Raw genomic sequence first — 23,456 nt, forward strand, 5'->3', positions numbered from 1 at the left:
AAATCCCTCATTATACTCAGTCGTGGTCTTAAACGCCTACTTTTTTTTTTTTTTTTTTCAAAACCAAGACTACCAATGCTCTAAAATGCCACAAAGAGAGTGGCACTTACCCATGTACCAAGTACTGGGATGTGTGGGGGGGAGCGGCACTCAAGTACACATTGGCTAGCACTAACTCCAAAATGAGCTGAAGCAGATTCCACTCCGAAGATCAACCGCAAGGGGAATCTGTTTCCTTTAATCCGTTGCGGGGGCCTACTTATTGCGTCCCACAGCTACAACTGATCAAACGCCGACGTCCACGCCACCAGGCACCCCCTCCTCCCCAAAGTCCTCAGCTCTTCTGCGGCGATAAGCCCGAGGGGTCTGGAGAGAAAGCTGGAACTTTTCGTCACAACTGGGCCGGAAAGTGGGTCAGGGCCCCAACTCCAACCAGGGCCTTACCCCGCGTGAGCAGGCGGGGCTCGCAAAATGGACGCCCAGGCGCGGTTCCGGAGGCCGCAGCGCGGGCATTCGCCGCGCTCTTCCAGGCTCTCAAATTTCCCGGGAGCTCCGCCCCTCAACTGCCTGCCCTCCGGTTTCCAAGGCGTCGCGCCGGAAGTGACCTCACGGCGGTGGCGTGGAGACGCGGGGCGCTTCCGGCGGCGGCCGCGACTGTGGGGGTGGGTGCGGAGAAGCCCCTTATCAGCCTCTGGGTCTCCTCGTGTTGCGGGGTCTCCTTGGCGCGGTGTGCGGAGGCGGCGACAGGCAGACGGCGTTGGAGGTGGGAGTGGCGGGGCGGCTGGGGTACGGGCGCTCGCGGGAGGGGGCTTCCGGGGTTGCCAAGCGGGTTTGCTTTTAGGCTTCGGGGTTCCGGGCCTTGTAGACTTTTATAGAGGCGGGCGCGAGCCGGGGGCCAGGTCCTAGGGGTTGCCTCAGGGGGTGTGGTTTGAGGTGGGCGGCGGAGGGCAGCAGGATTCTAAACAGCCCGGGAAGCGTGGGAGGGGGGAGGCATTAGCGGCCTAGGCTGTTGGTTTAGCCTCGTTGATGGCCGGGGCAGCTAGCCCACTCTTTGCTCCATGCCTCAGTGTCCTTTTGCACAATGGAGTAGGGTGGCATGGAACAGCGCGGGTGCCACCTCCGTGACTGTTAGCCTGAGGACAGAGGTGAACTGGGGTCTGAGAGGGAAAGGTGGCCGAGAAGTTAACGATACCCGCCGGGGCGCAGCCTCTTGCTTCTTTCCAGCTGTAGGTGTTAAGCCTGAGCTTCTTTAACTACCCTTTGTGTGCTGTTGATTGAATTTATCAACATTTGGCTTGTTGAGTGGTTCAAGTGTTCTGGCGTGTGCGAGGCGTAGTCCTCGCCTGGTTGGCGAGTTGGCTTTCAATGAATCTTCCAATTCCAGAGCTGGGAGGAGTCCTAACAATCCTCTCCTGTGGTTGCGGATGAGGAACTGGAATGGTTTTTCTACTCTTACCTAGCCACAGACTACACTGATTTCGGTCCGCTGTCAGGTATCGGTCTAGTAAGACCATCAGAACATAAATGACTGTCTGTGAGCAGGTCACTATTTCAACTGGAAACCTCAGATGGATTCTAGTCTTTTTTTATGAATGGCAGATTAGGGGTACTGAGTTCAAAATTCCTATCTGTTGGTTTCTCTCTATGAAATAAAGATGGTTACAAATAACGTAACTTTTTTATCACTAAGAATTTTTTGGTGGAACTTCCTTGTGGGGGTAGGGCTGTGGGACTAGCAAAGGGTATTTCAAACTTTTTTGACCTGGGACCCACAGTTAGATACAGTTTACATCATGACTCTGTGTGTGCTCCCAGCATGGGCACAGTACACACAACACACCCCTCAAAAGTTTACCCTTTTTACATATGATGCCCCTTGACATTTTCTATTTCATCGAAAGAAAAAGTTGATTGCTACTCACTAAATTGACTGCCAACAGGTCTGACCGCCAAAGACCTGTAGTTTGAAAAATACTGGATTAGAAAATGTTTAAGATATTTGTGACTTCTGAGAATTCAAAGTGGAAATGTATCCTAGCCAGAGGAGCAGGGTTGCTAGAGTTATAAATTCATCCAGAACAACAGGACAGGAACTTCAAATTGGTGTCTCAAAGGAATGTAGTGATAGTGTGTCAGGATTTTAGAGGGCATTCATTACATCTTTTTTATGATGACCTGGTGGATGACATAGGGGAATTTGCCAGATTGTGGTAAAGTTAGATGGAGTCATGACTTTGAGCCTCTAGGTCTGGAAAGGTTTGATTTATGAATACAACTTACAGTTGGGATTCTGGTGAGTTGAGGCTATATCACTTTCTTTATATACAGTGTGTATTTAAAGCCTTATCTGAAAGGTGTGCTTATCAGATTTTTTTACCTTTTTGAAGTGAAGAGAGAAAATATCATCTGGTTAATCTCAAGATTTGCCCAGTGCAGTTTAATGAAACGAAATGGTTATACAAATGTGAGAAATTTCAGTTAGGTTACAAAAAATGCAATTATTCCAGGTAATGAAAGTAGATGTAAAAAAAAAAAAAAAGAAGGTAGATGTAACTTAGAAGGGGTTCATGTGATAAAAAGAAATGGAGCTTCAATCATCTGAATCAGTGGCATGGCTAGGTTGTGAGAAAAACTCGTGGGACTGTGGTGGCAGATTGCATTAGGAGAACATAGAATCTAGGACAAGAAAGGAAGATTGACCTTAGCACTGATTAGCTCTCTCCTGGAATATAAGGTTTATGTCTGGGTACTCTAAAAGAGTAAATTAATTTGGGGGTACAAGTTAAAAGTCGTTGGAATTTGTCAAATTTTCAAAAGTAATTTTTTGTTGCTTGTCTGAAGTAATTTTTTATTGGTTGTCTGAGTTGCATTGACATGAGTGATTCTTTTTCCCTTGTTACTCAGGGTCTTAAAACTTTTTTTAGTGTCCAAAACATTAGAAAGTCTATGTATCTCTTACACATTTAAGTTGGCATCTGAAATTGGTCATTGTAAATTTCAGTAGTTTATTTTTTTATTTTTTTTTAACTTTTTTTTTTAATTTATTTTTGAGACAGAGAGAGACAGAGCATGAACGGGGGAGGGTCAGAGAGAGAGAGGGAGACACAGAATCCGAAACAGGCTCCAGGCCCTGAGCTGTCAGCACAGAGCCCGATGCGGGGCTCGAACTCACGGACCGTGAGATCATGACCTGAGCCGAAGTTGGCCGCCCAACCGACTGAGCCACCCAGGCGCCCCGTAAATTTCAGTAGTTTAAACATTTTAAATAATTTAGGATGTAAGTTTTGGCGTGTAAATACTGACTTCTAGAAGATCCATACAAAGTTATCTAAATATGCAATTTGATGTTCTTATTTTCTTCATTTTTTTTAAGTGGACTCCACACCCTATGTGGGGGCTTGAACTCAAGACTGTAAGATCAAGAGTCACATGCTCCACCGACTGAGCCAGCCAGGCACCCCTTGATGTTTTTAAAATATACAAGTAACCTTTTTTGTATTAAACCTCTGAGATATGTGTAAGATATGTATAAATGGTGTATTACATTACTTGAATTTTGGGTGTTAAACTAATCTTGTGTTCCTGGAATGAACCCCACTTAGTCATGGTGTATAATATTTTTTTATATGTTGCTGAGTTTAGTTTGCTAATATTTTGTTAAGAATTTCGTGTCTATGGGGCGCTTGGGTGGCTCAGTCGGATGAGCTTCCCACTTTGGCTCAGGTCATGATCTCACTGTTCGTGAGTTCGAGCCTCGCGTCAGGCTCTGCTGACATCTCAGAGCCTGGAGCCTGCTTCAAATTCTGTGTCTCCTTCTCTCTCTGCCCCTCCCCCTGCTCACACTCTGTCTCTCTCTCAAAAATAAACAAACATTAAAAAAAAAATTAAAAAAAAAAGAATTTTCGTGTCTGTGTTCATGAGGGATACTGAAGTTTTTTTTTTTATGTCTTTGGCTTTAGTATCAGAGTGATAGTACCCATATAAAATGAGTTGGGAAATGTTACTTTCTTTTCTGTTTTCTGAAAGAGTTTGTGTAGGATTGTTTATTTTTCCATATGTTTGATAGAATTTACTGGTGAAGCCTTCTGGGCCACCCAGGCAACCCTGCCATTCCCAAGATTTTGATTAAACAGCTTTCGAGATAAATGCATGGAAAAATACCTAGTTTTTCAGAAGCCCATAAGTAACCACTTACTCATCCTCAGCTGTTGGTTATAACTGTCCTTAGTTGACCAGAGTTGTTTCAATCTGAATAGTGTGAGTTCTGTCTGATGTGGCAGAGGAAATGGAAGTTAGTTGGTTTGTAACTGGCAAGTTCTTCATTTGTAGTTTATAAATTGTTTTGGCAGCTGCCTCAGTTGCATAATGGGTGGAAGATCATTTAGGGCTACCTGAATTTATTATCTAAAGGCCTCTTATAAGATAAATGATATAGAAAGCCTCATACTTAATGGGGAAAAAGTGATAGTTTAGCATTTGAGCAGATTAGTCCATACATATTCTAAGACTTTGTGTGTAATTGGCCAGCATAAATGGGCACATTTGTTCCCAACAAAGACAAATACAAAAATGTTAAATTCCTTATACATAATAGCCCCCCAAACAGGATGGGTAAATACACTGAGGCATAGTTATATAATAGAATACTATATAGTCATGAGAAAGAATGAACTATTGCTACATACAACAATAAGGATGAATCTCACAGATGTAAAATTGAGCAAAGAAACCAAACACTTCAAAAAAGAGAACCTTTATAAATAAAAAAATAAATAAGAATCTTCGTGATTCCATTTATATGAAGTTCAAAAAGGCTACTTAGGGGTGCCTGCGTGGCTCAGTTAAGCATCCGACTTTAGTTCAGGTCCTGATCTCAAGGTCTGTGAGTTCAAGTCCCAAGTTGGGCTCTGCTGACAGCTCAGAGCCTGGAGCCTGCTTTAGAATCTGTATCTCCCTCTCTCTCTGCCCCTCCCCCGCTCGCACTCTGTCTCTGTCTCAAAAATATTAAAAAAAAAAAAAAAAAAAAAGGGCTACCCTAATCCTTTGTGTTAAATATCAGAATAATGGCTACCTTTGTGGGGACACAGTGGAAACTTCGTGGGAGTTCAAAGTATTCTGTGTCTTGATTTAGGTGGTGGTAATGTGGGTGAATTAATATGCAAAAGATCATGCAGCTGTACACTTAAAATATGTAGGCTTACTATGTATATTAAGCCCTGATAGAAAAGTAGAAAGTAAAAGACATCAAAGATTGGTCTCCTTGTGGCTTCTAGATCTCCTTCTGCTTCAGCTGTTGCTCTTCTTTTGACACGAAGATGCTAGTCCTCTGATGAAACCCCCTTCCTTAGTGTGTTCATCTGATTCGGAACCCAGATGGCACTCACTGGTTTTAGATTTACTGGTTTAAATTAATAGAGCAATTTTCTTTATAGAATGAGCCTATTTGATGAGTTTTGGATAATGCATTAATGTATTTTACATAGAGGGAAGTTTGTGATAATAGGGTAATTTGTTACACGTCGAGTGGTTACTTTTTAAAAAGTTTCTATTGTAGAACTGGCAGTCCACGTTTTAAAGCTATTAAAAGTTCTCAATTATTACCAATATAAACTTGAATGTACAACATCTTTTTAAATTATAGTTGCTGTACAATCTTATATTTGTTTCAGCTGTAATTCTGTACATCACATTGTGCTTATTACCATGATGGATATGGGTACCATTTGTCACCATACACTGTTGTCACAATATCATTGACTATGTTTCCTGTGCTGTACTTTTCATCTCTGTGACTTATTTTGTAAGTGGAATTTTGTACTTCTTAAATCCCCTTCACCTAATTCACCCTCTGTGACTTATTTTGTAAGTGGAATTTTGTACTTCTTAATCCCCTTCACCTAATTCACCCATCCCCTCAACTCCATCCCCTCTGGCACCCACCATTTCTCTATTTATGATTCTTTGTTTTGTTTTTTAGATTCTACATGTAAGTGAAGGCATATGGTATTTGTCTTTATCAGACTTATTTCACTCAGCATAATGGCCTGTGGGTCCATCCATGTTGTCACACTTGGCAAGATCTGATACTTTTTGACGACCGAGTAATATTCCTGTGTGTGTACCACATCTTATACATTTATCTGTCAGTGTGCACTTAGGTTAGCTTTCATTTCTTAGCTATTGTAAAGCTACAGTGAACATAGGGGCGCACCTGTCTTTTCACACTGGTAGTTTTGTTTTCTTTGGGTAAATACCCAGTAGTTGAATTACTGGATTGTATGGTATTTCTTTTCTTTTCTGTTTAATTGATATTCAAGTTAGTTAACACACAGTGTAGTCTTGGCTTCAGGAGTAGATTCTAGTGATTCATCTCTTACGTATGATACCCAGTGCTTGTCCCGAAAAGTGCCCTCATTAATGCCCATCACCCATTTAACCCATCCCCCTGCCTTCCCCCACTCCAGCAACCCTCCATTTATTCTTTGTATTTAAGAGTCTCTTACAGTTTGCTTCCCTTCTCTTATGTTCATTTGTTGAGTTTCTCAGATTCCACATATGAATGAAATCATATGATATCTGTCTTTCTCGGACTGACTTATTTTGCTTGGCATAATGCCCTCCAGGTCCATCCACATTGTTGCAAAATGGCAAGATTTCATTCTTTTTCATTGCGGAGTAGTATTCACTGTAGGTATGTATGTATGTATGAATGTGTATATCTTTTTAATTCATCAGTTGATGGACATTTGGGCGCTTTCCATAATTTGGCTATTTGTCTTTAAAAAATATAATTTATTGTCAATTTAGCTAACATACAGTGTATACAGTGTGCTCTTGGCTTTGGAAGTAGATTCTCATGATTCATCGCTTACATACAATACCCAGTGCTGATCCCAACAAATGCCCTCCTCAATGCCCATCACCCATTTTCCCCTCTCCCCCAAACCCCTCCCATCAACCCTCAGTTTGTTCTCTGTATTTAAGTCTCTTATGGTTTGCCTCCCTCTCTGTTTTTTCCCCTTCCCTTCCCCCATGGTTTTCTGTTAAGTTTATCAAATTCCACATGAGTGAAAACATAGGATATCTGTCTTTCTTTGACTTATTTCACTTAGCATAATACTCTCTAGTTCCATCCACATTGCAAATGGCAAGATTTCATTCCTTCTCATTGCCAAGTAGTGTTCCATTGTATATCTAAACCACATCTTCTTCATCCATTTGTCAGTTGATGGACATTTGAGCTCTTTCCATAATTTGGCTATTGTTGAAAGTGCTGCTATAAACATTGGAGTACATGTGCCCCATGAATCAGCACTCCTGTATCTTAGTAGTATAAATTCCTAGTAGTGCTATTGCTAGGTTGTAGGGTAATTCTATTTTTAATTTTTTGAGGAACTTCCACACTGTTTTCCAGAGCAGCTACACCAGTTTGCATTCCCACCAACAGTTCTAAGAGGGTTCCTGTTTTTCCACACCCTTGCCAACATCTGTTGTTTCCTGAGTTATTAATTTTAGCCACTCTGACTGGTGTGAGGTGGAATCAGACTGATTTTGATTTGTATTTCCCTGATAATGAGTGATGTTGAGCATCTTTTCATGTGTCTGTTGGCCATCAGGATGTCTTTGGAAAAGTGTCTATTCATGTCTTCTCATTTCTTCATTGGGTTATTTGTTTTTTGGATGTTGAGTTTAAGTTCTTTATAGATTTTGGCTACTAACCTTTTATCCGATATGTCATTTGCAAATAACTTCTCCCATTCCATTGGTTGCCTTTTAGTTTTGTTGATTGTTTCCATTGCAGTACAGAAGCATTTTATCTTGATGAGGTTCCAATAGTTCATTTTTGCTTTTATTTCCCTTGCCTTTGGAGATGCGTCGAGCAAGATGTTGCTGCATCTGAGGTCAGAGAGATTGTTGCCTTTTTTTCCCTTTAGGGTTTTGATGGTTTCCTGTCTCACATTTAGGACTTTCATTCCTTTTGAGTTTATTTTTGTGTATGGTGTAAGAAAGTGGTCCAGTTTCATTCTGCATGTTGCTGTCCAGTTCTAGCATCATTTGCTAAAGAGATGTCTTTTTTCCATCGGATACTCTTTACTGCTTTGTCAAAGATTAGGTGGCTGTACATTTGTGGGTCCAATTCTGGGTTCTCATGCACATTGGTCTGTGTGTCTGTTTTTGTGCCAATACCATACTGTCTTGATGATTACAGCTTTGCAGTAGAGGCTAAAGGCTGTGATTTCTCTCACTTTGGTTTTCTTTTTCAACATTACTTTGGCTACTTGGGATCTTTTGTGGTTCCATACAAATTTTAGGATTGCTTGTTCTAGCTCTGAGAAGAATGCTGGTGCAATTTTAATTGGGATTGCATTGAATGTGTAGATTGCTTTGGGTAGTGTTGACATTTTAACAGTATTTGTTCCTCCATTCCATGAGCATGGAATGTTTTTCCATTTCTTTGTGTCTTCAGTTGCGTTCATAAGCTTTCTATAGTTTTCAGCATACAGATCTCTTACCTTTTGGTTAGATTTATTCTTAGGTATTTTATGGTTTTTGGTGTAAGTGTAAATGGGATTGATTCCTTGATATCTCTTTCTGTTGCTTCATTATTGGTGTATAGAAATGCAGCTGATTTTGTGCATTGATTTTATATCTTGTGACTTTGCTGAATTCATCTATCAGCTCTAGCAGTTTTTCGGTGGAGTCTTTCAGGTTTTCCATATAGAGTATCATGTCATCTGTGAAGAGTGAAAGTTTGATTTCTTCTTTGCCAATTTGGAGGCCTTTTATTTCTTTTTGTTGTGATTGTTGAGGCCAGGACTTCCAACACTATGTTGAACAACAGGGCGAGAGTGGGCATCCCTGTCATGTTCCTGATCTTAGGGGGAAAGCTCTCAGTTTTTCCTCCATTGAGGATGATATTAGCTGTGCGCCTTCGTATATGGCTTTTGTGATGTTGAGGTATCCCTTCTATCCCTACTTTCTTGAAGGTTTTTATCAAGAAAGGATGCTGTATTTTGTCAGATGGTTTTTCTGCATCTATTGACAGGATCATATGGTTCTTATCCTTTCTTCTGTTAATGTGGTATATCATGTTGATTGATTATGAATATTGAACCAGCCCTGCAACCCAGGAATGAATCCCTCTTGATCATGGTGAATAGTTCTTTTAATGTACTGTTGAGTTCGATTTGCTAGTATCTTGTTGAGAATTTTTGCATCCAGCTTCATCAGGGATATTGGCCTGTAATCCTTTTTAGAGGGGTCTTTGGTTTTTGGAATCAAGGTAATGCTGGCTTCATAGAATGAGTTTGAAAGCTTTCCTTCCATTTCTTTTTCTTTTTTTTTTTTTTTTGAATTTCTATTTTTAATTTTTTAGGAAGCTCCATACTGTTTTCCACAGTGGTTGTATCAGTTTGCATTCCCACCAACTGCACAGGGCTTCCTTTTTGTCCACATCGTTGCCAACATTTATTGTTTCTTGTCCATTTGGTATTGCTTATTCTGACAGATGTGAGGTGCTATCTCATTGTAGTTTTGATTTGTATTTGCCTGATGATTAGTGATATTGAGCATCTATTCATGTGTCTGTTGGCCATCTGTATGTCTTCTTTGGAAAAATGTCTATTTGGGTCCTCTGTCCATCTTTAATCAGATTATTGGGGTTATTTTTTTGTGTTGTGTAAGTTCTTTACAGTTTGGATATTAAACCCTTACTGGAGAGGGTACCTGGGTGGCTCAATCAGTTAAGTGTCTGACTCTTGATTTTAGTTCAGGTCATGAGCTCATGGTTTGTGGGATCGAGCCCTGCATCAGGCTCTGCACTGTGTGGAGCCTGGTTGGGATTCTTTCCCTCTCCCTCTCTCTCTGCCTCTCTCTCTGCCTCTCCTCTGCTTGTGCACATACTCTCTCTCTCTGTCAAAATAAATAAATAAACATTAAAAAAAATAAACCCTTATTGGATATATCATTTGCAAATATCTTCTCCCAGTGGTAGGTTGCCTTTTCCTTTTTTTTGGTTTCCTTTGTTGTGCAAAAGCTTTTTAAAGACAACATCAGTGTCTTAAATACATATATTGGGTAAAGAAGAAATAAAAGTCTTTCACATCTCATGAATTTCTGGTAGTTGAAAAAATTCTTGTTACTACAGCTTTTCATTCTGCAGCTAATAATACAAGCATCAGAGTAGGATTATGACGGAGTATAAATGATGGGAGAGGAAATTCATACTTCTGTGATACTAAAGTAGACAAAGGCTGGTCAGGACATGGGAAATAAGCCTAAAGTATGTGTATTTTGTGCCTTTTACCATCATCAGGGTTGTGGAAATTGGGTTGCATCGGAAATTCATCTGATTTCTTAAATGCTTATATTGATAATTGTTGTAACTCAGTGATGGGTATGTGGGGTTCATTATGCTGTTCTGCCTACATTTGTGTATGTTTGAAATTTTTTGTAAAATGTAAAAAAAAAAAAATCTAACAGTTGATCCTGCTAACACATTATTTTCTGTTCTGTCAGCATAGTTTTCTGATATTTACTTAGATCACTGGAAAATTCCCTGCGTTTTTCTTTAGGTTTTGTGTTTCTGATGGGACATACTCTTTTTACCACAGGAGTGTTTTTTATTTTTCCTTTTTTAGGCTGTATATTTTATGTAGGTGTATTTCTGAAATTAATACTTGAAAACAGCTTGAAATGCTCTTTCTTTTCTGTTTTTTCATGGAGAATGCCAAGCAGTATTTCATTTTGTACTTAATATTGTATGTTATGTTTATACTCATCTGCTATTTCCTGACTTCCTTCTGTATGTAGGGCAATGCTGGATTTCATATCTTTGTAGGATTTTGCACAGAGTATGCTTAACAGGTATTCTGATTTTAGAACTATTTCCAAGAAGGGCCAAGGCATCTAAATATAAATATTTATATACTCTAGATTTTGAGTGATTAACTTCTGTCAGATTTATGACATGTAAATTCATTCATTGATTAGATAAATATTTGCGTTTCTTTTTCTGGACACTCTTACTGGCTGAACAAGGCAGAAAAGGTCTCTTGCCCTCATGAAGCTTACATTTTAGTGGGGTGATACAACATAAACTAATAAGGTAATTCGTGTTGTGATTAATTTTGAGACCATAACAGAAGATGAGGTGTTGAAGAGTGATGGTGAGTAGTGACATTAGATTGGGGTAGCCAGGGAAGGCCTCTTTGGGGTGGTGACATTTTAGCAGATACCAGAAAGACAAGATAGAATTAGCTATTCATAGTTTTGTTGTAGCGTAAGTTTTTTGTTCCTTTTTTTGCTGAGTAGTGTTTTGTTGTTAATACCATAATTTATCTCTTGTCCTTGTTTCTAGTTTTTGCTATTGTGAATAAAGCTACTGTGTACATTTGTGTACAAGTTCCTTTTTGAGCATGTTTTCATTTTTCCTGGGTAAATGCTGGGAATGAAATTTGGGGTCATAGGTATGTGTTTAATATTGTAAGAAATCATTAAACTCTTTCCCAAAGTCGTAGTATCATTTTACACTATCAGCAGTGTAAGGGGGTTCCAGTTGCTCCATATCATCACACACATTTGGTGTCACCTACCGTCCTTTAAATTTTAAGCCAAGATACCAAAATGGTATCTTACGGTGTTTTTTCCAACATAATTATTTTTTATTGTTGTAAAATACATGTGTATAAAAGTTACTATTTTAAGTGTGTAGTTCAGTGGCATTGAGTACAGTCACATTGTTGTGTAACCATTACCACCATCCATAACTTTTTCAGACTCCCAAACTGAAATTCTGTACCCATTAAACAATAACTTACCATTCCCTGTTCCCCCCGCTCCTGGCAGCCACCTTCTGCTTTCTGTCTCTGTGGTAGAATAGTCTCTTGTGTCGGGTAGTCTCTTGACTGCTGTAGGAAACTCCTATCTGGCTTATTTCACTTAGCATAATGTCTTCAAGGTTCATCTGTGTTGTAGCATATATCAGAACTTCTTTTTAAGACTGAATGATATTCCACTCTAGGTATATACCACATTTTGTTTATCCGTTCACCCAGCATGGATGTTTGAGTTGTCTCGTTGTGTTTTAATTTGCATTTCCCCAGTAATTAATGATGTTCAGCAGCTCTTCGTATGTTTATTGGTCATTCAGATAACTTCTTTTGCCCGTTTTTAAAAAATGTGTTTTTCCTTTTTTATTGCTGATTTGTAAATATTCCTTATGTATTCTGGATACAAGTCCTTTATCAGATATATTGATTGTGAATGTTTTCTTCTTGACTGGCTTTACCTTTTTTTTCCCCCTCTTGTTTTGGGCGATAGTAGAAGAAAGAACCATTGTTTTGCTTCTTGAAATGCTTGGCTTGGCCAAGTCTGGGAGGTAGCCTCCATAGAAGTGATTTTGGGATGTGGCTAGACTATGTGGAATATCTTCTTAAATATGTTATTACGTTACCATTATTTTAAATGTATGACTAACCCCATTCAGAGAATGATTTGGTTTGAAAAGAAGTTGAAAAAATATGACTTGGAAAAAAATAGTTTTCTGCTCTGGGACATTGTAATCAAAGCTAGATGACTTTACCTTTTTACTGATTGGGGCGTTAGCCTAAGAAAATAATTTAGGACAAGCACTATATGAAATTGATCATTGCTGCATTAATTATAATTGTGAAAGATGGAATTCTCTAAATGTTCAATAAGAAAACTAAGTGGGGTGCTTGGGTGGCTCAGTTGGTTAAGCATCTGACTCTTGATTTCGGCTCAGGTTATGACTCAAGGTTCTTGAGTTTGAGCCCCACGTTGGGCTCTGTGCTGTCAGTACAGACCCTGCTTGGGATTCTCTCTTCCTCTTTCTCTGCCACTCCCCTGCTCATTCTCTCTGTCTGTCTCTCTCTCAAATAAATAAGCATTTTTAAAACACTTTTAAAAAATAAAATGGGATAGTAAAGTAGCTACCCCGTAGAATTGTCATGAGGATTGAAGGGAAGAATGCCCCTAAAGTTTTGGCTGAGTCATACTAAATGTGCAGTAAATGCTGGCTGCTGCTGCTGCTGTTGCACAACATGATGGTATGTGTTTAAAGGCTGTGGGATTATGTGTGTACCACTCACCTTTTATTTTCTTAGCAGTAGTTTTTTTCCCCTTCCTTTCTGTTACCTATCATATTAAACCATCATTAGATTCAGACCACCTATATGAAAGGTCAACTTCTTTCCATCTCCATTGATCTGTTACAGTTTACCATCAGCTCTCAGATGCTCTGCTCTAGTTGCCTCCCAGTTGGTCTCACTGAATAAATATATGTATATATATATATATTTTTTTTTTTTTCATCTTTTCCAATTTATATTCTTTATGGTGACTTTTGATAATTAGAACTTTTACATTTTGATGAAATCTAATTCATCAGATTTTTTTTTCTTTTATGATTAGTACTTATTTGTGTTTTGTCTAAGCTTTTTCTCACCCAAGGTCACTAAGATACTGTTTTCTTAGTAGCTTTAATAGTTCTAGCTTTTATGTTTAGATAGTTTGTTTCAAATTGATTTTTTGTATCTGGTATGGGATAGGAATACAAGGTTATTTTTCCTCCTGTATATCTAGTTCTAGCACCATTTTTTGAAAGATACTTGAATTTCTTTATTGATTTATCTTGGTACCTTGCTTGGAAGTCAGTGTGGGTCTGTTTCTGGGCTCTGTTCTGTTCCATTGATTTCTTTGTCTAGCCTTGCACCAACACCACAGATTTTCTATAGCTTTATAGTAAATTTTAAAATGAGGTGGTATAAAACATGTAGCCTTGTTTTTTATTTTCATGATTATTTTGGCTGTTCTAAGTATTTTGCATTGCCATATGCCTTTTAGAATCAGTTTTTCAGTTTCTTCAAAAAGACCAGTTGGGATTTTTATTGATATTTGTATTTGACTGGGGAGAATTGACAACGTTGAGCTCTTTGACTTATGAAGGTGGTACATCTCTCCTATTTATTTAGATCCTCTTTTAATTTTCCTCAGTGGTCTTTTAGATTTTTCGTTGTAGAAGTTCTGCATGTTTTTCATTAGATTTATCCTAAGTAATGGTTTTTTTTAATCCTAAGTAAAGTTTATGGTTTTTAATAGTACTACAAATAGTATTTTAAAATTTTATTTTCAGTTTGTACTCTCAGTTTATTTTAAATTGAGCATGTATCCTGTGACCTTGCTAAATTAATTTATTAGTTCTAGTAGGATTTTTTTAGTTGGTACATTTCTTAGGGTTTTCTACATACACAGTCAATCATATGGTTTATAAGTAAAGACATTTTTAGTTCTTCCTTTCCACAATTTGTGCTTCTTATTTCTTGTTGCAGTGTAGAACCTATAGTATGGTATTGATTAGAAGTAGAAATGATGGAAGTGGATATCCTTGCCTTGTCCCAGTCTTTGGGGGTAAAAGATTCATTATTTCACCATTAATATGGTGTTCACTATAATTGCAGATGCCCTCACTCCCCCCTTTTTGATTTCATGAATGGATATTGAATTTTGTCTGATTATCTTTCTGTATTTATTTATTTTTTAAAGATTTTATTTTTAAGTAATTTCTATACCCAATGTGGGGCTTAAACTTAACCCCAAGATCGAGAGTCACATGCTCTGCCAACTGAGCCAGCCAGGCACCCCTGTCTTTCTGCATTTATTGATATCATATGTGATTTCCTTGTTTATTTTGTTAATGTGGTAGGAGACATTGATGTTTTAAAATTTTTTTATTTTTGATTTTTGTAATGTTTATTTTGAGAGCTAGTGTGTGTGCTAGTGCAGGGGAGGGGCAGAGAGAGGGAGGGAGAGAGAATCCCAAGCAGGCTCTGGGCTGACAGAGCCCCCACCCCCCACCCCCCCCATGTGGGGCTCAGTCTCACCAAGTGTGAGATCATGACCTAGGCTGAAATCAAAAGTCAGACGCTTAACTGACTGAGCCCAGGGGACCCTGATTTTTTTAAAATTAAACCTTTTATTTGAGATAATTGTAGATTCTTATGCACTTGTAAGGAACAATACAGAAACATTCCATATACCCTTCCCGGTTTTCCTCATTGGTAATAACATTTTCAAAAACTGTAGTACAGTATCACTACTAAGATATTGACATTGATGTGGTCAAGATACAGAATATTTCCATTATTACAAGGATCCCTTTTATAGACCTTTTGTTGCCCTTTCATAGCCATCCCTATTTCCTTCCTGCCTCAGCCCCTCCCTAAACCCTGGGAACAACTCATCTCCATTTCTGTAGTTTGTCATTTCAGAAATGTTAACACAAATTGAATCAGATGGAATGTAACTTGATGGGGTTGGCTTTTTTTTTTTTTTTTTTTTTTTTTTACTTTTTCTCTATGGTACCGCAGTTTGTTCAGCCATTCACCCATTGAAGGTCATCTTGGTTTCTAGTTTGGGCCTATTTGTGTGAATTTAAGTGTTGCTTTCTCTGGGATAAATGACCAGTTGTGCAGTTGCTGAGTCATGTAATAGTTGCATGTTTTTAATATTTTTTATAGATTGCCAAATTGTTTTCCACAATGGCCATACCATTTAATAATCCCATCAGCAGTGTGTGAGGAATCCAGTTTTTCCACATCCTTTCCAGGATTTGGTGTTGTCACTAGTTTTTATTTTAGCCATTCTGGTTGATGTGTAGTGATCTTTCATGGTAATTTTAAACTGTATTTCCCTAATGGTTAATGATGTTGAACTGTTGAACATCTTTTCATGTGCTTGTTTGCTGTCTGTATATCTTCTGTTTTGAAATGTCTTTTTGTGTCTTTTGCCCATTTTTTAATGGATTTTTTTTCTACTGGGTTTTCAGAGTTCTTTATATATTCGATATACTAGTCCCTTGTCTCTTTCCGATATGTGGTTTGGAAAAATATTTTCCCCATTCTGTAACTTGTCTTTTTTATCCTCCTAACAAGGTCTTTTATAGAACAAAAGTTTTTAGTTTTGAAGAACTCCAGTGTATCACAATCTCTTTTTATAGATTGTGCTTTTGGGGTCTAAGAACTCTTTGCCTCACCAGATCCTGAAGGTTTCTCTTATATTTTCCCTAAAAGTTTTATAGTTTGACATTTTACATTTAAGTCTATAATTATTTAAAAAATTTATTATTAAAAAATTAAATTATTAATTATTAAATTAAATAATTTTTTAAATTATTTAAAAAAAATTTTTTAATGTTTATTTATTTTTGAGAGAGAGAGAACAAGTAGGGGAGGGGCAGAGAGAGAGGCAGACAGAAGCAGAAGCAGGCTCCAGGCTCTGAGCTGTCAGCACAGAGCCCGACACAGGGCTTAAGCTCACAAACCATGAGATCATGACCTGAGCTGAAGTCGATGCCCAACCGACTAAGCCACCCAGGTGCCCCAAGTCTGTAATCATTTTTAATAAATGTGTGCATTATGAGACTTAGGTCAGGGTTTAGTTTTTTACTGATGGATATCCATTTGCCCCAGCACCATTTGTAAAAACTATGTTACTTTGGTTGAATTACTTTTGCATTTTGTCAGAATCATTTTGGGGCATTTTTGTGTGTATCTGTTTCTGGGTTTTCTATTCCATTCCATTGATTTATATATCTTTCCTCCCACCAATACCACATAGTTTTGATTACCATACCCATATAATAAGCCTTGAAATTGGGTAGACTGATGCCTCCCATTTTCCTGTCAAAGTTGATTTAGTTATAAAAAGGTTGTAGTTTGTGTGATTAGATGTCTAGGTAAATATTATCTTTACTGTTTTTTCTTTAAAGCAATTATAATATCTTTATATAAATTAAATTATATTGCTTATTCATTAATATAACAAAAAAAAGTAATTCAAGTATAGTTAACCTACAGCATTATATTAGTTTCAGGTGTACAGTACAGTGACCCATCAATTCTATATATTACTCAGTGCACATCAAGATGAGTTGTACTCTTAATCCCTTCACGTATTTCACCCATCCCCCCACCCACCTCCCCTCTGGTGACCATCTGTTTGTTCCCTATAGTTAAGAGTCATTTTATTTTATTTTATTTTATTTTATTTTATTTTATTTTTTGCTTATATATATATATATATATATATATATATATATATCCCCTCAGCATTTTTTTTTTTTTTTTTTAACTTACATCCAAGTTAGTTAGCATATAGTGCAACAATGATTTCAGGAGTAGATTCCAGTGATTCACCCCTGTGTATAACACCCAGTGCTTGTCCCAGCAAGTGTCTTCCTTAATGTCCCTTACCCATTTAGCCCATCCCCCCTCCCACATCCCTCCAGCAACCCTCTGTTTGTTTTCTATATTTAAGAGTCTTATGTTTTTGTCCCCTTTCCTGTTTTTATATTTTATTTGCTTCCCTTCCCTTATGTTCATCTGTTTTGTTTCTTAAATTCCTCATATGAGTGAAGTCATATACATGTCTTTCTCTGACCAATTTCAGGTAGCATAATACCCACTAGTTCCATCCACATAGTTGCAAATGGCAAGATTTAATTCTTTTTGATTGCTGAGTAATACTCCATTTTGTGTGTGTGTGTGAGTGAGTGACATCTTTATCCATTCATCTGTAGGGTCTGTTATTTGACTTGTCTCTTTTTCCCTTTTTGCTTGTTTTATTTCTTAAATTCCACATGTGATTGAAATAAGATAATTGTGTTTCTCTGACTGGCCTGTTTTGCTTAGCACTATATGTTTTAGCTCTATCCATGCTGTTGCAAATGGCAAGGTTTCATTCTTTTTTATGGGTGAGTAATATTCCATTGTGTGTATATGTGTGTGTGTGTGTGTATGTATGTATGTAAACATCGCATCTGTTCTTTGGGTAAATACGCAGTAGTGCAATTACTGGATCATAGGGTAGTTCTATTTTTAATTTTTTGAGGAACTTCCGTGTTGTTTTCCGTAGTGACTGCACAAGTTTGCATTCCCACCAAAAAAGGTTTTTTTAATTTAATTTTTTAATGTTTACTTATTATTGAGAGAGAGAGAGAGAGAGCATGAGCATGGGAGGGGCAGAGAGAGGAAGAGACACAGAATCTGAAGCAGGCTCCAGGCTCCAAACTGTTAGCGCAGAGCCTGACGCGGGGCTTGAACTCACAAACCGCGAGATCCCGATCCGAGCCGAAGTCGGTCGCTTAACTGACTGAACCACCCAGGCACCCTCCCCCCCACAGAAAAGTTTTATTTTTTATGCTTTATTACTTCAATTAAGGATGTGACAGAATATATATTATTAAGCAACACCTGGTTCAGAGCCTGACATAATATTTGCTGATTTTAATTAAAGATTTGTCTGTTTCTCAAGATTTGAATGGCTCATTCTCTCTACAGTGGTCTCACATCAGCAACATGGCTACGGATTGGCTGGGCAGTATTGTGTCCATCAACTGTGGTGATAGCTTGGGGGTCTATCAGGGAAGAGTGTCAGCAGTGGATCAGATCAGCCAGACCATTTCTCTCACCCGGCCTTTCCACAATGGAGTGAAGTGCCTCGTGCCAGAAGTCACCTTCAGGTGAGTGTCCTGACTGATTTCTTCAAATCTAGTCTCGTGGTCTGTGGAGCTTGAATCTAGGTCCGATTGCCGACGTTCTCTTGTATGGGGCTGCTTTTGAGGAGAGTCTTGTCAGGTGAGATTTTGAAGTCTTAACTCTTCTAGTCTAGCTGCTGTTTCAGCATAGAGTTTGTGTTGTGTCATAATTAACTTTTAGCCAATGAATCGGGGTTTGTCAAATATTTTTCTCATCTCTGTCAAGCACTCAATATTATTTAAGTGGGTCAAATTCAGAATAATCTTTCTATTTTCTTTCTCAGATTTTTATTATTTGTATTTTCTTATATCTAAGGCCTTTATTGATCCTCCCCCCACTGCATGAATGTATCTCTCTTTTAGATTTGTATTGTAATTTATCTCCAGAAGCACACTGTCTCCAGTAGCTGAGGTCCTTAGTTACTGAAATGTATTTTTCTTTCTTTTTTTTTCTTTTTAATGTTTATTTACTTATTTTGAGAGAGAGTGTGAGCAAGCATGAGTAGGGGAGGGGCAGAGAGAGAAGGGAAGAGAGAATCCCAAGTAGGATCAAGCTGTTAATGCAGAGCCCAACACAGTGCTTGATCTCATGAATCATGAAATCATGACCTGAGCCAAAACCATGAGTCAGATGCTTAACTGACCATGAGTCAGATGCTTAACTGATCTCAAGTTCAGTTGTCTGCAAGTTCAGTTGTTGTCTTCACATCCCTCTTTTCACCAGTTTGTCATGCAGCCTCCCTTTCTTAGGTTAGAGCAACAACAGAACGGTCATACGAGAGCTTCCTCGACTCTCTAAAAAGTACCTTCACATAATCTTTAGGAGTATTCAATTCTTATTTCTAACCCCTTCTAAAATCTCAATAGAAGACATACCCTGTGTGTTCAGGGCTACCCTTGTCCTGTATGCTTCACATACTATCCTTTTCTGTCTCCTTTGACACCCTACTCCATGTCTTTTGTGTCTTAATTATCAGCCTCTATACTGTCTTTCTCCTCTTTGCATTCCAACATTCCCAGCCTTCCCCCACAGTTCACACCCTCCAACACCCACGTCCACCCACAGCTTGCATGTGCCATTAGGTATTGCCTGTCCTTTCCTTTCTCTTTATGCCCACGGTTCTTTTCAGAGCAAAATAGTCTGTTTTCATTCCCTTTGTGGCCTCATTCTCTAGTTCTTCTTTTCCCCACCATTGTCTTTTTTTCTAATTTTACCGTCTTGCTAAACTAGCTCTCGCTAGTTCAATGTTACAAATGAACTAATTGCCAAATTCTGCAGCAGTGTCTTCATTCTAACGTTAACTCAGATGCCGCCTGTTGAAGTGTTGTCTTTTAGTTCCTCTGTCACTCCTTTGGGTTTTCTTTCCATGTATTCTTCCATTCCTTTACATCCCCGACACCACGTTCCTTTTCTTCTACTTTTTTTTTAATGTTTGTTTATTTTTGAGAAACAGTATGTGAGTGGGGGAGGGGCAGAAAGAGAAGGAGACAGAGGATCCAAAGTGGGCTCTGTGCTGACAGCAGAGAGCCCTATGAGGAGCTTGAACTCACTAACTGTGAGATCGTGACCTGAGCCGAAGTTGGATGCTTAACTGACTGAGCCACCCAGGCGCCCCTCTTCTACTCACTTAAGATTGATTTACTCAAAGTTCTGTCTTTGATTCTTTTCTTTGTCTGTAATCTCTCTCGACCACTTCATGTGTACCCTCGTACACATTGAGACCCCAGATCTTTAATTTAGACCCATTATCTGAACTCCTGACACTTATTTTGTCTATTGGTCATTTCCAGGTGGATGTCCCACAAAATATCTGTTTTTACACGCGGTGTAGGGCTGGACCCTGAGATCAAGAGTCGGATGCTCTTTCAACTGAGCCAGTCAGGCACCCCTTGCACAGAATATCTTTTTTTTTTTTTTTTTAATGAATATGTGAAATTTGCTCACATATTCTTTTTTTTTTTTTTAATTTATTTATTTTGAGAGAGAAAGCATGAGTGGGGAAGGGGTAGAGAAAGAGGGAGAGAGAAAGAAAACCAAAGCAGGCTCTGCACTGCCAGCATGAAGCTTCACATGTGGCTCGAACCCATGAATTGTGAGATTGTGACCTGAACTGAAGTCAGACGCTTAACTGACTGAGCCACCCAGGCGCCCTGCTCCCACAAAATATCTTAAATTTAAGATTTTCAAAGCTGAACTCATCATGTTATCTGTAGGTTTCTTCTTTCAAAGGTCTACCCTTAATCGGTAACTAATTATACCTTTCCGAGTTAGAAACTTAGGAATCATTGTAAATTCTTTCTCTTTGATCCTCATGCTTAGTCACCAAACCCTATGGAGTCCAAATGTCTCTTGGTTTCATCCTCCCCTCTCCATTTGCATTGTCACTTGCCCTGTTCGTTGCCTCTATTTCTTGCTTGATCTCCTCACTCAGTGTTCTTCCCGCTAGCTTTTCCACCTTCCCTACAGCCACTAGAAAAATGTAATATGAGTATGATCTGGTCCCCATTACCTCCACAGCTTTGCCTCCTGTCACTACTATCCATCTCCAGAACTTTCCCATCACCCCACAGTGAAACTTCATACCCTGTAAACACTAACTCTCCAATCTCCTTTTCCTCCAGCCCTGGTAACCAATTTTTTACCTTCTTTTTCTATGAATGGGACTATTCTAAATATCTCATATAAGTAGAATCATTTAATAATTGTCCTTTTGTGATAGCTTATTTTACTTATTAGCATACTGTCTTCAAAGTTCATCCATGGTGTACCATGTGTCAGAATTTCCCTCCTTTTAAAGGCCTGGTGGGGTGCCTGGGTGGCTCAGTCAGTTAAGTGTCCAACATCAGCTCAGGTCATGATCTCACGGTCTGTGAGTTCAAGCCCCTTTTTGGGCTCTGTGCCGACACTCAGAGCCTGGAGCCTGCTTCGGATTCTGTGTCTCCCTCTCTCTCTGTCCCTCCTCAACTTACACTCTGCCTTCCTCTCTCTCAAAAAACAAACATTAAAAAAAATTTTTAAAGGCCTAGTAAGTATTTCACTGTAAGTCTGTACCATATTTTGTTTATCTGTTCATCTTACAGTGGACACTCGGGTTTCTACCCTTTGGAAAGAATACTGCTATGAACATGAGTATGGCACTATTAGTTTTGAGACTTGGACTCTTTTGTGTATTTCAGGGCAGGTGACATTACAGAATTAAAAATTCTGGAGATACCAGGTCCTGGAGAAAATCAACATTTTGGAGACCTTCATCAGACAGAATTAGGCCCCTCTGGTGTTGGGTACCAAGTGGGTATCAATCAGAATGGCACAGGCAAGCTGGTGAAGAAGCCAACCTCTTCCAGCAGTGCCCCTCAGAATATCCCTAAGAGGACAGATGTGAAGAGCCAAGATGTTGCCGTTTCCCCACAGCAGCAGCAGTGCTCAAAGAGCTATGTGGACAGGCACACGGAATCCTTGAGTCAGTCCAAAAGTTTCCGTCGTCGGCACAACTCTTGTAAGTTGGATCAAGTTGATGTTTCTTCTTACCCTTGTGTTTCAGGGCTATAAGGTTTTATCCACTGCTGTTCTGTAAACAAATTCTTTGTTACCCTAGTGAAAAGGGATGCTGGTAAAGCTTCTCAAAAATACAGCATGATTCTCTTATTGTAGGTCTACCCCTTCAGGAGATTAAGGGAGAGAAAATAAGCTGTTAGAGACTCATACCAGCTCCTTACCCTCTCCCCCACTTAACTTCCTTCAAGAAAAGTCAGTAACCTGCCTGGAGTTCACGTGGACGAAAGCGATTATTGTCTTCAATCTGGTAACAGATGGTGGTGGTGATGTCTGAGTTGAGTCTACACTTGACTGTTCCAGGAAATTCTTGGCTAACTTGTGATTTGGCTCCCATCCTCAGAGGAAAGGAAGGGATTGGCTTATACATGTCTGTGATCGGACGGTCTCTGACAGACTACAATTTTTTTTTATTATTTTTTTTATTTTGAGAGAAAAAAGTGTGAGTGGAGGAGGGGCAGAGACAGAGAGGAAAGAGTGAGAATCCCAGGCGGGCTCCTCACTGTCAGTGCAGAGCCTGACGTGGGGCTCGAACCCATGAACTATGAGATCATGACTTGAGCAGAAATCAGATGCTCCACCGACTGAGCCACCCAGGCACCCCTTCCGACAGACTACAATTTTAAATTTGCTATATTCACTGTCCTTACTAACACATAAAGGAAAATATGCACTGGTGTGTTGATAGCCTAGTTGTGTTTGGCACTAACAAATTGTTGAATGCCATGTACTCACTATGGAACTGTAATTAATTCACTAGAATCTGGTATGCTTTTTAATGCATTCACTAGAATAATGTTATAAAAATGAATTATAACAGATTCACCAGAATCTGTGTGGCATCTGTGTTAGGGGCCAACATTTTTACATTTGAAAATGCCCTGATTTCATGAATAAACTCTTGAAATTTTGGAACTTAAAAAAATGTATTTCAGGACTCATTCCTTCACTGCTTAAGTAACTGTCTGAATTGACAGTGAAAACCTGAGACTAAAATTGAATTGTTACTTCCACATCTTTTGAAAAACTAAAGAATGCTTGGATGGGAAATTTACTATTTTCATTTAGACTTTAACCTTCTCTGCTTTGCTTTATTCTCACTTAAAGCCCTTTTTTCTTCACTGAAAACACTGACTTGTTTGTTTAAAGTTCATGTAGTCAAGCAGCTTATAATCTCATGTGCTTAGAGATAACCTTCATTAGCATTTTTCCTAGTATTTTTTTCTCTGATTATTAACATCTTACTAAGGTAAATTTGTTACAGTTAATGAACCAATATTGATACATTATTATTAAGTAAAGTATTTTCTTCAGATTACCTTAGTTTTTACCTAATGTCCATGTTAC

General features: G+C 38.8%; 1 protein-coding gene across 3 annotated transcripts in view; it reads left to right on the forward strand.

Moving 5' to 3' along the window:
• The first annotated feature begins 581 nt into the window (after positions 1–581).
• EDC3 (enhancer of mRNA decapping 3) overlaps positions 582–23,456 on the forward strand; it is a 60,777-nt gene continuing 37,902 nt past the window's right edge. For 2 of the 3 annotated variants that reach the window (XR_013556367.2, XM_060618055.3), the window contains exons 1-3: positions 596–763; positions 18,360–18,541; positions 21,734–22,053. Coding sequence is in view for 2 of the 3 variants with exons in the window: in XM_060618055.3 (XP_060474038.2) it covers positions 18,378–18,541; positions 21,734–22,053 (484 nt within the window). In the remaining variant the exon portion in view is untranslated. Of the gene's footprint in view, positions 764–18,359; positions 18,542–21,733; positions 22,054–23,456 lie in introns of all 3 variants that reach the window. The other variant, XM_060618056.3, reaches the window with a different exon arrangement.

This window comes from Panthera onca, chromosome B3 (genome assembly GCF_046562875.1).
Source record: "Panthera onca isolate mPanOnc1 chromosome B3, mPanOnc1 haplotype 2, whole genome shotgun sequence".
Lineage (NCBI taxonomy): Eukaryota > Metazoa > Chordata > Mammalia > Carnivora > Felidae > Panthera > Panthera onca.